Source organism: Dunckerocampus dactyliophorus, chromosome 10 (genome assembly GCF_027744805.1).
Source record: "Dunckerocampus dactyliophorus isolate RoL2022-P2 chromosome 10, RoL_Ddac_1.1, whole genome shotgun sequence".
NCBI classification, from domain to species: domain Eukaryota; kingdom Metazoa; phylum Chordata; class Actinopteri; order Syngnathiformes; family Syngnathidae; genus Dunckerocampus; species Dunckerocampus dactyliophorus.
This window is the reverse complement of record NC_072828.1, coordinates 9,830,012-9,843,951: the sequence shown is the minus strand read 5'-3', so window position 1 is coordinate 9,843,951 and position 13,940 is coordinate 9,830,012. Positions and strand designations below refer to the sequence as shown.

The window sequence follows — 13,940 nt, the reverse complement described above, 5'->3', positions numbered from 1 at the left end:
ATTAAGCATTTAAGCATGAAATGGGTAAATAAACTAAAATACAAATACAGTATAAGCTATTAAGACCACCAACTTGTAAATGTAGTATTCTACATTGGTCACTAGGTGTCAGTAATTGCTCAAGAGATCACAACTGAGGCAATTGAGATTGCAGGTTTAATTTATCTCACAACAGGCACAATAATAATAATAATAGTAATAGTAACAGTAATAATAATAATGATAATAATAATAAAAACTACAACACAATAATAATAATAATAATAATAATAATAATAATAATAATAATAATAATACTATAGCAAAAATAATCAACTCTGAACCCCTGATGTCATGTCATGTTTATATGGCTCTAATAACGTTAAAAACGTATTCAGAAGACTGTAAACAGGTATTCTATGCCAGAACTACAAAAATATTCAATTTACCAAGAAGGAATCCTACTTCACGGAAATTCCCTTTTGGTTGAAGTCTTGAACCAATTAACCACAATAAACAAGGGATTACTGTATTCTTATTATGTCCATCCCGACAGAAAACTAATTTTTACTACAGAGCAATAACAGTCAAAGGGTCAAACTTAGTGTAAGTTAGCTATCATTACACAGATGTGATTCTCCTCCCAACAAAAGCCAATAAAAACATTGTTTAATAATTATAAGCTAGACCACAGGGAAGGAGCACTTTGAATAAATCCTGTGGATCATTTTCACTGGTATGCAAGCACATCAAAATGTCTGATCTGATATCTTGTGGAAAGAGCGCAGCAATGCGTGAAACTTAATTTACACCGTCCAAACAGTGAGTCCCTCTCATCTCTTCTCCAAGAGATTCTTTCCCGTGTCCCCGTTGTCCTCCTTATCCAAAAGAAAACAACCCTGTATCATAAAATGCACAATGATAGGATGACTGTTGAATCCCTTATCATTCCCCATTTGCAAGTGAACTATAAGCTAGTGGAGTATACTGTATGCCACCCACTGCTCTTGTATGCCATTTAATGGGTGCTGAGTAAACAAATATTACACAATCAGTTATTTAATATTTTCCTACTGAAGCATGCACATATACCTGGTTTATGCATTATATGACTGCAGGGAAGACATGGCAAGTGACAAGCAGTGGAAAATAAGAGCAGAGCTCCTTTCAAGTAGCTTTTAGCATCAAGTGTGCAGAGAGGAGGAGAAGCTACTTCACTCCCACTCGTGTCCCTGCTACAATGCTGCCAGTTTCACTGTGTATGCAGTGTACCCTCCACTCTCTCCTCTAAGGCTGCTGCAGCCTTCCAATGCAAGCTTGGACTGGTAAACCACACACGGTGAGTCAGTTAAGCCGACCAGTGGGGGCGGCGGTGGGTGGGGGCGGCCTGGGACAAGTCTGCGCTGACAAATCCCGCAGTGGCCTCGGCCTGAACCTGGCCCACATGGTTCCGGTGAAAGATTTCCCTTACGTGGAGCATGTCTCACTCTGTCGTCTAGGTTGGAGCAATCATACCCTTTATATGACTTGTGCTCAAACACTGATGTTCACTGAACAGTGATGGGAGTCAGGCTGTTGCACACCACAATGGACTCAATGCTGCATTTAAAACAACACAGCAAGCGACTTTTAACGCTGTGTCATCACAGCTGTCAAAGGGGGGGCCAATGGAGACTAATAGAAGGTGCAAATCTTAATGAAGGCATCACATATACTGTATATACGGTGAAACCTTAATGGTTGTACACAGGTTATAATTACCATTACTTTTTTCCACACACTTTGAGACCTGCGGCTTAAACAATGATGCAGCTAATTTAAGTGCCAGACAATATGCAAGCTTTGTCATACAAGCTTAAAATATTTGGGGAATACGACAAATATGAGAAACCGCATAGCACGTTTCCACCCGAACCAGGAGGAAAAACAGCCAGCTGAAGTTGCTGCCAACCAGAGAACCATCGAGCAGGTGATAACAAATTTTCCACCCAACTCGGAAAAGGCAAAGCGAATCACAAAGTCATTCGCATCTTTTATTACAAAGGATTTGTGGCCGTATTCGATTGTTGAGAAGCAGGGCTGTCACGTTTTGTTGTGCACATTGGAACCCAGATCGTGTTATTTGGTGTTATGATGTTATTTCACTGACAATGCAACTGTGAATAAGGGCAGCCTAGTTTTTTTTGGTTACTCATAAAATACTGACGTCTGCAAGCATTATTGTCGCATGAGAGCCGCTGGTACAGAAATCTATATTTTGTATGAAAGCTGTTTTTTACTTTGCTATACAGCAAAAATATTATTTTGCCAGACACTCTATGCTCGGGATTTTAGCTTGAATTCAGACGTCTATTATTTATTTGTGAATAATGGGAAATTTTTATGCTATGTTGTTTTATTTTATGTTGGTTACTCGGAATATGCTGACGTTTGTTAATTGCTGCTACTGGTGCACTTTATTTTTCCTGCTGGTTCTGTGCAATGAGAAATTGTGTTGGTAGATGTAACCTTCCAATTATTAAAAGACAATGGAAGTAAATTAATCTGTTTCATGTTAATTATAATTGTGAATCATTACAAATATGCTTTGTTTTAGTAGCACACAGTGAGTAAAAAAATTGTATATAGAAAAAAATGCATGAAAAAGCTGACAAACTATTGATCCCAAAAAAAAGATGCATCGATAATCGTTTTACCATCGCATCGTAGGCCTCCTCGCAATCGCATCGAAACGTGAGGTGGACAGAGATTTCCACTCCTAATGCGTGTGTGTGGCTGTGTGTGTGGAGACTGCTGCGTTTGCTGATCTTCTAGCTACATTTGCTGATATTTTTTTGGTGAGGTTGCATATTAAAGCAAACATAGCAATGACATCAGAACTGTATCAATATTGGCAGATATCCAAATTCAGGTATCGTGAAGAGCAGCCCTAATTGTATCACTCTGGCCCACAGAGGACATCAAAGTGGCCCTCCAGTCAAGTTTGTTTGCAGTTACAAAAAGTAAAACAAAAAAAAAACACAGTTTTTGAAGTAGACCTTACCAAATCCGTATGTTTTTATATTTATTGACCTTCTGAGGTGGCGCCACAAAATAAGAGCTAAAATCTTGTGAAAATGTCAGTCAGTTTTCAAATGATACAACCTTTAGATTTGAGGTTACATTGCACATGTGTTGCAGCATACTCTCCAAGTGATAAATACAGGTAATCACATGCTAAACGCATCTGAAATGATATGCAAAAAATGCTATCAACCCTTGTCTTTGTAAAAAAAAAAAAAAATAATAATAATAATAATAATGCAACGTTAGCTCACCTCCGGCTGGATGGCTTTGAACACAGGAGCGTCCATGAGCGTAATCTGGCCCTGGAGGAGACAAAAAAAACTGTTTCAATGTTTATTGTACCACACTGGTGTTGGTATCCATGGCATTCAATAATTTCATAACATCTGTTAAAGGCATAGAAAAGGGGTGTTCACACTGTGGCCCGGGGGAACTTTAAGGCCCGTTACAGTATTTTTATTGGCCCTCGGCACATTCTAAAAACATAATTAAACTAAACAAAACCGAGCAAAAATGGAAAAAAAGCGCAGTAATTCTATGAGAATAAAGCCAACCTATAAGGAGAATAAAGTCATAACATTAAGAGAAAAAAATGCATGAAGTTGAAATATTAAAAACTAAAATCTGGAATTTTTTTATTAAGTCGTAACATTATGAGGAACAAACAAATTAAAGAATAAAGTTGCAATATTTTGAAAATTAGGTTGGAAAAAGTTATAATAAAAAACTATACTGAGAATAAAGTAATAATATTACGGGAAAAAAAGTACAAGAAGTAAAAAAGCAAAAAAGTGTAATGTAAGGTTCATACTAATAATACATTTTGTCACTGATCACACAAGGCTGAAGACTGTTTTTTTTTCTTCAAGTATTAAAAAAAAACAGCTTAACATATCTACATGGGTAGGTTTAAAAAATCAGTATGGTCCTAGGTAGAAAATGTTTGGCCACCCCTGTCATAGAACGTAGAGAGAGCCCTCTTGTGGTTGGGACAGGGCACAACAGATACTGTATGCACTCTCACAGCGCAGTAATTTTGTTTCTCCTTTTTTTTGCAAGGTCATTCCCGTTTAATAGAAGTGTGATCTTGCTTGTTAAGAATTTGCACTATTAAATCTCCTCATTCTGACATCGTTCCCCTCCCACTGTCATGATTCCACCTTTGGTCAGCACATCACATTTGTGCTCGCACTAGTAAAACACGCGCAGGTTAGTCAGACGAGGACAGCCAGAAACACACACACACACACACACACACACACACACACACACACTTACAGCATATTCTTCTGGTGTGACCTTCAGCACATCGAAGACAACAGCATCAAAGCTCTTCTTCAGCTCGGACGAAGCCTTATCACTGAGAGATTCTGAGCTGCTGCTCCTCTGGAAGAAGATTAACACACAGTTTTATCATAGAGTGCAATAACTGAGGTACTAAAAGAATTCAAGTGTGTTTAAGGTGAAAATCTGGGCAATTAATGGCTTCATTTCTTGTGTAAAAGCATTAAAATGGGCCTAATTGTGCTTGGTAGTAGTTTAGTGTTCATAATAGACTCCATGGTCTCACCTCAGAGGTCGTCACAGCAGTCAGGGCGAGGCTTGATTGGCCATTTGGGAAGTCCATCATTCCCACACCATCCAGCTCTAACGCAGGAGAGCGCTGTTCATCATCTCCAGCTGCAGCAAAGCCCGCCCTGCCCTGCAAATCGCAGCCACACAACACAATCAATTCAGCAACATCCAGGATACCTGCTCACCCGCATACGGGCCAGAGAGACCTGGCAGTGTAACAGCAGCACCTAGTGACTCACAAAAGAGACATCATCAACAAACCTGAATTCTCCCCAAGAAGATTAGGTTATTGAAATTGGGAGGTTGTGAGAGCACCAACTGAGTTCAGAGGTTTTAAGAGATCTGCGAACAACATATGGACACTTTCACAGTTGATTACATCACACAGGTAAGGACATAGGAGAGGGAGATTAAGAAGAGACTAAATTGGCTTACAGTACATGCAGGAGTACAACCACATGACCGACTTGTGGTTCCATTAGAATATGCTCCCATTAGTTTCTACTGTCATCAGTATAAAATAGGGGGGCTTCGATCGATCGGCCGCCGATCAGTATCGTCTGATTTCCGTGAAAAGCACAGTATCGGCATATGCTGATACTTGCGTTATAACGCTGATCACATCCGCCAATCAGCTCCAGCCCCACTGCAGCATCCTCCTGCCCACTTTCACTTCACAAAGCCAAAACAAGCATGGCTGCTGTGTGGGACTTACCTGTCGTTGTGAGAGTGATATAAGTTTTGCACCCTGCAAAACATGCCACAGAAAATGTCTCGCCGGGGTGGCACGTTGTTGGCATTTGGGGGGCGGGCACTTGACAGTGTGTGGTGAGTTATCGAGGCTCGCGATGTGATTGTCTGTCAGGCGGCGGCTAATGTGCCCGTGTGTGCGGGAGGCGACAAACAGCCGCGACCGGCAAACCCCACTGCCAGCACGCAGCAAACTACGCACACGGAAGGCGACGAGCGGCTGCGATCAGCCACACTGGAGAGAGACACACCCACATCCAGAGCAAATTGTACGAGTCTCCCACGGTTTACATTGGCTGTCAGATGTAGAAGGAATTTGGGGATATCAAAGTAGTTCAGATGAGGAAAAACAGCTGGTGTTGACAATTCACTCTGGATGTGAACGCATCGCCCACCGGTGCAGCCGGCCACAGCTGCCCGCTGCCTCCCGCTCGCACAGCCCGCCACGCACCAGCGACAAGGCCGACCTAGCGCAGCTGCCGGTCGCCTCCCATGTGTGGTGCCCATAAGGCGGATAGCCCGAAAAGTGGTTGGATTCATAAGACTGCCTGGAGGTCCTGCCAGAGTGCAATCAAGCTGATCTCGCATCCAAATTCTCCTTAATGAAGGCGTTTGATCCTCTAAATTTCACCAGTGATTTTGAAAAAATAAGTCAAATATGTTTTGTCTAAATTTTATGGTTCCCCTTTCATATCATGTAGCCCAGGGGTCACCAACGTGAGCCTACCACGACCACGCCTGCAAGCCTGCCTTTTATTCAGGTTTTCAGTTAATGTGAGAACACTAAAAAGAAATGCATTCTGAAATACATAATGCGAGTTGTGGATGCCAGCATTTTGTTAATGTTCTGGTAAAACAAGCATACTCGCTTTGTGTGGGTTGAAATAAGCTATGAAAATAAATGTTGCAAAAAATTTGTGTAGCTCTTGGCCATTTTCATTTTGTAAAAGTAGCTCTCACAAAAAAAAAAATCTTGGTGACCCCTCATATATCCAATAGTACATTTAAACATTTACACTTCATCTATGCGATCGGTATCTGTATCGGTATCGGCAGCACAAAACCCTGATCGGAGCATCCCTAGTATAAGATTTTGGTTATTTTCCATCAATCAGCCTCTGCTTTGATAAATTATGATAGTGTGTTGCGTGGCATACCAAGTCATCCATATGCTCTCACACAATGCCACTTTATAACATTCTTCACTGCCACACAAGTGTAAAAAGAAGTTAATCACAGTTAATGGTAAATGTAAAGCGGTAAACGTCTACCACAACTTTTGACAACTTCATGTGACTTCCTGTGTATGTTCTTTTTCCCTTAACATCCCTTGTTGAAGCTGCTCCTTCTTTTGGGATAAAGGTCAGAAAAAAGCCAAAGAAAAAGCAACACGAGATGCCGTGAGGTACGCAGACATCTCGCGCGACGTGTGTAGAAGACAAGTGACAAGTGACGTCGGAGGTTCAGAGTTGAGTTTTAGCTTGTCGTGGGTTGTGTACACAACAGAAACCCGTGTTATTATGATTATTATGTTATTATTATTGTGCATGTTGTGAGATATTTTAAACTTGAAATAAATGCCTTTTCTGGCGATCACGTGGCCCTTGTCTCACCGAACACCAACACCTAGTGACCAATGTAGAATACTACATTCACAATTACAATGCTTCTTCTTTATGTGTATTTTAGGTCATATACTTTGTCAATTTAGGCAGTTTTATGCTTGAAAATGCTTAACTTAGGTCAACTATGAGTATAATTTGCTTAACAGCAATCATTTATTCATGAATTACCTTGTTAAAAATTGCAATAGAATGAGGGTGTGATATTCAAACCACGATGTTGCGAGGGGCGACTGTATTTGCGAAAATGTTGGTGGAGTTATGAAATATACTACTTTAGGGGTGTTTTGGGACTTTTTTAGGAGGTTCCACTATACTTGGACGTCAAGTATTATGAAAAGAAGAACTTTATTGATAAACTCATTGAAATGTAACTGTGTTTTTTACTAATTGTATTGAAATGTTGCTTTCTTCATAGGAAACACCTTTATTGCCAAATGAGTATTTAAACACCAAATGGGGACAGAATCCTAAGGACATCTTTCATGCCTGTGCTTCAGCGACAGCCTGTCAAGCCACACAAAGATAACCACACTATCACATGTCAAATTCCACCCCGATGGTTCAACAGAGCAGGAAGCAACAGCCCATGTGTGTTTACAAGTATACTCACATTAGTTAAAGGCATGTATACCATTACATTATTTGTTTTTGTGTGCATGTGAAGCAAACATTGGTGCTGATCCGCCGTTTCAGTGCAAACACAATTACAATGGCAGCATGGCTTCACAACGTTAGTTTACTGCCCGCCAGCTACCGCAAATCACAGGTGGTGCACGCTTACCGCTATGTGTGTCAGATGAGCATGGTGCTGGAGGTGAGTTTTTAGTCTCTTGCTGTTTGTCACTGTCTTCTTCGTCGTTGTATATCAAGTCCCACAACTCACTTGGAAGCTGCCTGCCAGCTGGACGTTCCTGCAAACAAGAAAGCATTTAATTGCAGATGTTGGCAGGCATCATATGACTGCAGACAATGTGTAGTAGTGTAGTAGTGTAGTAGTACATATCTCTTAGCGGACACTAGGTGTCTCCCAACTCAAAAGAAACAACCATGTTGGCCTGAATTCCGGGGGCGGGGCGGGGGGGGGGGGGGGGGGGGGGTCAGCTGCAGACAAATGCTGCATGCTGGCAGGTCTTTGGACATCAGCTGGGGGTAAAGACTCTCTCATCCAATTCAGGTTGTTATCACGGCGGATAGTGGTAGTGGGGGGTACAAAGCTCATGAACAGAACAAACACAGGATTAAGATTTCTGCAGGGCAATGTCAACTTTAAACCACTTTAAATGCTGACCCTCCCGCATTGACTTTCTTTTAAAGATCACGTCGTACATTGTTAAAACCAACGCGAAAAACACAGGAATAGAGCCAGCAGATATTTTGTGGAATACAGTATATGATGTAGGTGTCATTGTCAGGCACAGACTGGCACACTGTGTCAACATCTAATGACTGAAGCTTGTTTCTGCTTGTCTACTGTTTAGTCACAATGTTCTCCGTCTTAGCTGCCATCCGGGACAAACACAACAGCTCCTTCTAACACCCACACAGCTCCAGCTTTAAACCTTCAAAAAGATCCATGGAGATAAGTCACCCCCGTCTTCTGAGGCATTTCAAGTCAATGTACTCTGGAATGGAATGGAGGAGAACCTGTGGTGTCAATAGAAGCTCACCTTTCATAATGAACATGGAATCAAAGTCTGTGAGGGGATACACTGTTCTTCGACATGTCTGCATCGTTTTGCATGCAGCCAATGAACAAAAGTGGGTCCTTAAAAACAATTCCTCCCACACAAAATGATGAGAGCGTGAATTCATCTGTTTCAGAGCCAAGCTGAAAACCTTCATTAACTGTACAGGCAATCTTTTTTCTTCTTAACTGCCTTGCAAGTTGTAAAAACAATTCATATTAATACTTGGAAAAGACAAAACAATGTTAACTTTAATGACGAATGAGGAGGTCATAATGGAGTCGTCCCTCGCGACACTGCTGTTCGTACATCGCTCCCTAACTCTATTGCAGTTGTTGAAACAATTCATTAATAAATGACTGCTGTTTCATGGTTGACCATGGCCTATTATAACTTTAAAAAAAAATGCATATTTAAGCAAATTGCACATAATTTTTCCTCAAATTAAGCATTTTCAATCATAAAAATGGCTAATTGAACTGATATACAAATACAGTACAGTTTAAGCCATTAACACCACCAAATTGTGAATGTATTATTCTACATTGGTCACTAGGTGTCAGTAATTCTTTGGTGAGACAGGAACCGAAGCACCAGACTTGAACAACCAGCTTTTATTGCAGTTTTAAATGATCTCACAACAGGCACAATAATAATAACATAACAATGATAACCCACCCATCCATTTTCTATGCTGCTTATCCTAATTAGGGTCGCGGGGGTATGCTGGAGCCTATCCCAGCTGACTTCGGGCAAGAGGCGGGGCACACCCTGGACTGGTCGCAGGGCACATATAGACAAACAATGATTCATGCTCGCATTCATAACATTGGCAATAGTTGCCAAGAAACATGCATGTTTTTGTAATGTGGGAGAAACCCCATACACGCACGGGGAGAACATGCAAACTCCACACAGAGATGCCCAACGGAGATTCGAACCCAGGTCTTCCCGAACGCCTGACTGTGTGGCCAACATGTTAACCACTCATTCACCGTGCGACTAATAATGATAATAAACCTAATAATGACACGGGTGACTGTTGCGGTTATTGCCCACAACAAGCTAAAACTAAACTCTGAACCCCTGATGTCACTTCCTGTCCGCCATCAATTCTACTCCCCTACAAGTATCTCTCTGATTATCTAGGTGACTACAGGGGTGTCATTTCATGTGCAAATGTCTCTAATAATGTTTAAAAAAATGTATTTAGAAGGCCGTCAACAGGTTTTCTATGCAATAACTATGAAAATATTTATAAATAAGGACTACTGCTTCGCGGCAATTCACTTATCACGGTCCAGTCTGGAATCAATTAACCACAATAAACGAGGGATTACTGTAATGCATCGCCTTGCGTGTATTTTAAAAATATTTTCAACTGTCACACAAGTATAAGAATAAAGTTAGCCACTAACTCAAAAATCAATAGAAACCTCTACCTGCTGCAGTTTCGCAAGACTGGGGGATGGTTGGGGTAGACAGCGCTAAACCAATCCAGTATGGATATGGGGTACCAGCGATTTTCGATTTCCCATTCATGAGCCATGTTTGAGCTTTGATGTTGTCAGCAAATGTAGTCAAAAGAGCATCAGTGAATGCTACCACGCATGCATTGCAGATGAGTTCATAGCCATACAAAACAGTCGGACATCTACACAACATAAAGCTTTCCGATCGCTACAATATCATACAGCCTCATCTTAAATCAACAATAATGATAAAGTAGTGACCCTAAAGTGAAGCCATGTTAGGAGTGCTGTGTTGTCCGACTGTCTGAAGCAGTGAATGCGTCAGACTGAGTGCGTGTGTGTGTGTGTGTGTGTGTGTGTGTGTGTGTGTGTGGCGCTGCATGTGTAGAGACATCACATTCACTGATAGTGTTCTAGGTACATTTGCTGATATTCTTTTGGCATGGTTGCATATTAAAGCAACCAGAGCTCCTGTATCACCAGATATCTAGGGCCCTTCCAGAATCGGCCAATAAAAACGTGTTCAACGCGGATTCTCGCGGAAATGGACATGAAATTGAGTGAATGAAATGCTCTCACCATGAGAACGAGGAACGTTTGTGTTGAGAAGTATTTCCACAACGGACCACTCAATCGTGGCAGAATGTCATCACCAACACTAGCCCGCCCCCTCCCAACAATCAGTCAGGCAATTTTTACGAACACAGACACTAAAACGTGCACAAATCAACAGAGTCATAGAATGGCTGTAATGCCATCACTCCTCGTTAGTTATACGTGATAAATGTCATAATTTCTGTCATTCTTTGATAAATGTTTTATCAAAGAATATCAATACAAAGAGACAATAATCAGAACAAGCCACAAAGTCAAAACCCACATAATACTCACCCCACCTCATTTTGCCCCAATTACTAAAATATACAACCCCTGCAAGCTACCGAATTCTTAACTAGTAGGAAGTAAGTCATACGGAAACAAGCTGTTGTTCGCCTCATGTTGAAAGTAACTCCATGCACGGTGCCCTGTTGAATCAGACCTCTCTGGACTGCCAGGCTGCTATTTGACATTCACACACTGCAGGCACTGACAAAGAGAGTTTGCAGCCTCTCCGGCAGACTCCGTCAACGTGTATTACAAGTGTGTGCTTGTGCATTATCGTCAAACACACTGCATACGTGTGCATGTGACAACGCATTCCAGAGCCAACCGTTCACAATGCTATTCTTGCTGCTTGCTGGCAACACAGTAGGGGGACACGTTTTGACAAATTTTCACACTTTAGTGGTCGATGGTTGAGGAGCAGTAGACTTGTCAAATAAAAAAAAGGGTGACGACCCAAACCTTATTATGATACTGCAGACTAAGGGTAGTTTTCAAATAAAAGCAAGGCAACGTAATACATATTACAGTTCTTCGAACAAGCACTACCTTCATAAGAAAAAGTAGGTCTTACACCACTAGCTAATTATTATCTAGCATCACACTTTATTGTATTATAATTCCAAGGTAGCTATAAAAAGCAGGGCAATAAATCGCAGTCATGTGTCAGTCATCATTCAAAGACACAACCCAGCAGCCCTAATCCCATTTACTTCTGCACAGTATGAACGTTTATGACTACCACATCACCATTCCAAGTCCACGCATGAGCAAACATAAGATGTGTATGTGGGTGGGTATGCATCCCTTCCAGCGAAAGGTCACAAACTGTGAATCAGGTTCAGACATTGCCCGTCGCTGAAGGTGTCTCTTTCACACCTAGCGGGCCCTGTGAGTGTCGCCTTTCAAATTTGCTCCCACTTCTGTGCTCCGTATCCGCAAAGTGTCCCCCTTACTCAATGCTCGCGGCGAGAGTTGCAAAAGGGCAGCTGCACTAACACGCCAACACCTCACATTGGGTGCGATTTTGTCACCGTCGTCATGGCATAGTTGTGTCGGGACACACGCAATAGGAAATTGTGCTTTTTCCTACTCAAGCATATGACTCCATGGGAGAGTGAAAGATACAGCGACAGACTGGTATATCGACTGGTATAAAACTGTTGACTGGTATAAAACTGGAAGCACAAGCCTATAAGAAAAGAGACAATTCTCTGTAAACCATTCTATTATGCAAATTTTAAGCAGTGTTTACACTAGAGCCAGACAAATATGGGATTTTGGGGGCATATGCAGATACCGATAATGGGGGCTGAAAAAAGGGGCCGATATATCGCCTGATAACCGATATATTGGCTGATAAATGAAATAAGAGAATAGATATACACAGGATATATGCCGTACATCCTAGGTTCCCAAAGTGGGGTACACGTACCCCCAGAGGTATGCCAATTGTCATTGGGGGTACGTAAATAAAAATGAAAAACAATTAGCGCCTAACACTCACAATTATGAGGGTACATGGACGCCTCATAGCACAGAGCGCACCGTCATAGCAGAAAGAAGGAAGGAGACCCGGCATGAAGTTCCTCATTGTTCTATGCGAGTTATATGAATAAGTAAGTTAGTTTAATGATTATGCTGTGTATTAAGAGTGTTTAATCTTGAAGGTTTAACTCATATTGGTGTTCCAATCCCTGCACTGTGAAAACCTGTCAATGTACTGTATGTGCGTGTCAGGATGACAAAGTAGACATTCCCCTGAAAATGAGGCTTTATCGCTGTTTGTACGTATTTGTGTACTTTGGATACTGCTTTATCATGTTTGTTCAACTTTCCCTTTCAATTTGGTATCAAATTAATATGCAGATTTAAATCATAGCAATTGCAAGTGGTCAACAGAGAAGATCAAATTCAACCCATTCAAAAGGGAAGGATCCCGACATCCGGCTGAAATAAAAGATATGCAGGACGAATACTTAGTTTATTCATCTCCAAGACAAATTCATATCTTATCTATTTATAGTGCTTATGTAAAACTTTTATCAAAATTTGACCATGCACAATACAAATTTTTGAAGCAGAATTACTTGCTATAAAATTAATTAACCAATTCATCATGTTTAATATTTCAATTTCATGTAATGAAAAAATGGTTTATGTTTTTCAAGTGTGCAGCAGTAGGCGGTACATGGCTTCAAGTCAAATGTCTGAAGGGGTACGCGAATGTAAAACGTTTGGGAACCACTGCTTATTCACAAAAACATCTAACCAATACCAATTAGTCATATTTACTAGCTATTGAAAAGTAATATCTGCAGCCACTGAGTATTTGCAAACAGCTAAAAAAAAATTAATTCTCAAGCAAACGTTAAAAAGTGGGGGGGGAAATTAATCAGTGATACGTCAGATTAATCGTCCCGCCGATAAATCGTTCGGGCCCTAGTTTACGCTTGCATGCATTTTGCCTCTGCATTGTCCCGCAATTGAGTCTAGTGGTTAGCATGTTGGCCACACAGTCACAATCTGGAGATCGGGAAGACTTGGGTTCGATTCTCACTTGTGAAACTTGTGTGTGGAGTTTGCATGTTCTCCCCGTGGGTGCGTGGGTTTTCTCCGGGTACTCCGGTTTCCTCCCACATTCTAAAAACATGCATGTTAGGTTAATTGGTGACTCTAAATTGTCCATAGGTATGAATGTGAGTGTGATTGGTTGTTTGTCTATACATTATGTGCCCTGCAATTGGCTGGCGACCAGTCCAGGGTGTACCCCGCCTGTCGCCCAAGGTCAGCTGGGATAGGCTCCAGCATGCCCCCGCTACCCTAATGAGGAGAAGCGGCATAGAAAATGGATGGATGGATGTCCCGCAATGTTCTGTGGCAATGCATGTCATTTATTTATTTAT

At 41.3% G+C, this 13,940-nt stretch overlaps 1 protein-coding gene across 5 annotated transcripts in view; it reads right to left on the bottom strand.

The window, feature by feature from the left end:
- The window catches only part of ralgps2 (Ral GEF with PH domain and SH3 binding motif 2), an 89,457-nt gene that overhangs the window by 57,870 nt on the left and 17,647 nt on the right, over positions 1-13,940 (bottom strand). For 4 of the 5 annotated variants that reach the window (XM_054790490.1, XM_054790493.1, XM_054790491.1 and 1 more), the window contains exons 2-5: positions 7,777-7,906; positions 4,616-4,747; positions 4,324-4,431; positions 3,297-3,347 (exon numbers count right to left, since the gene is read on the bottom strand). In XM_054790490.1, coding sequence (XP_054646465.1) covers positions 3,297-3,347; positions 4,324-4,431; positions 4,616-4,675 — 219 coding nt within the window. In that variant the 5' untranslated portion in view covers positions 4,676-4,747; positions 7,777-7,906. Of the gene's footprint in view, positions 1-3,296; positions 3,348-4,323; positions 4,432-4,615; positions 4,748-7,776; positions 7,907-13,940 lie in introns of those variants that run through there. The other variant, XM_054790495.1, reaches the window with a different exon arrangement.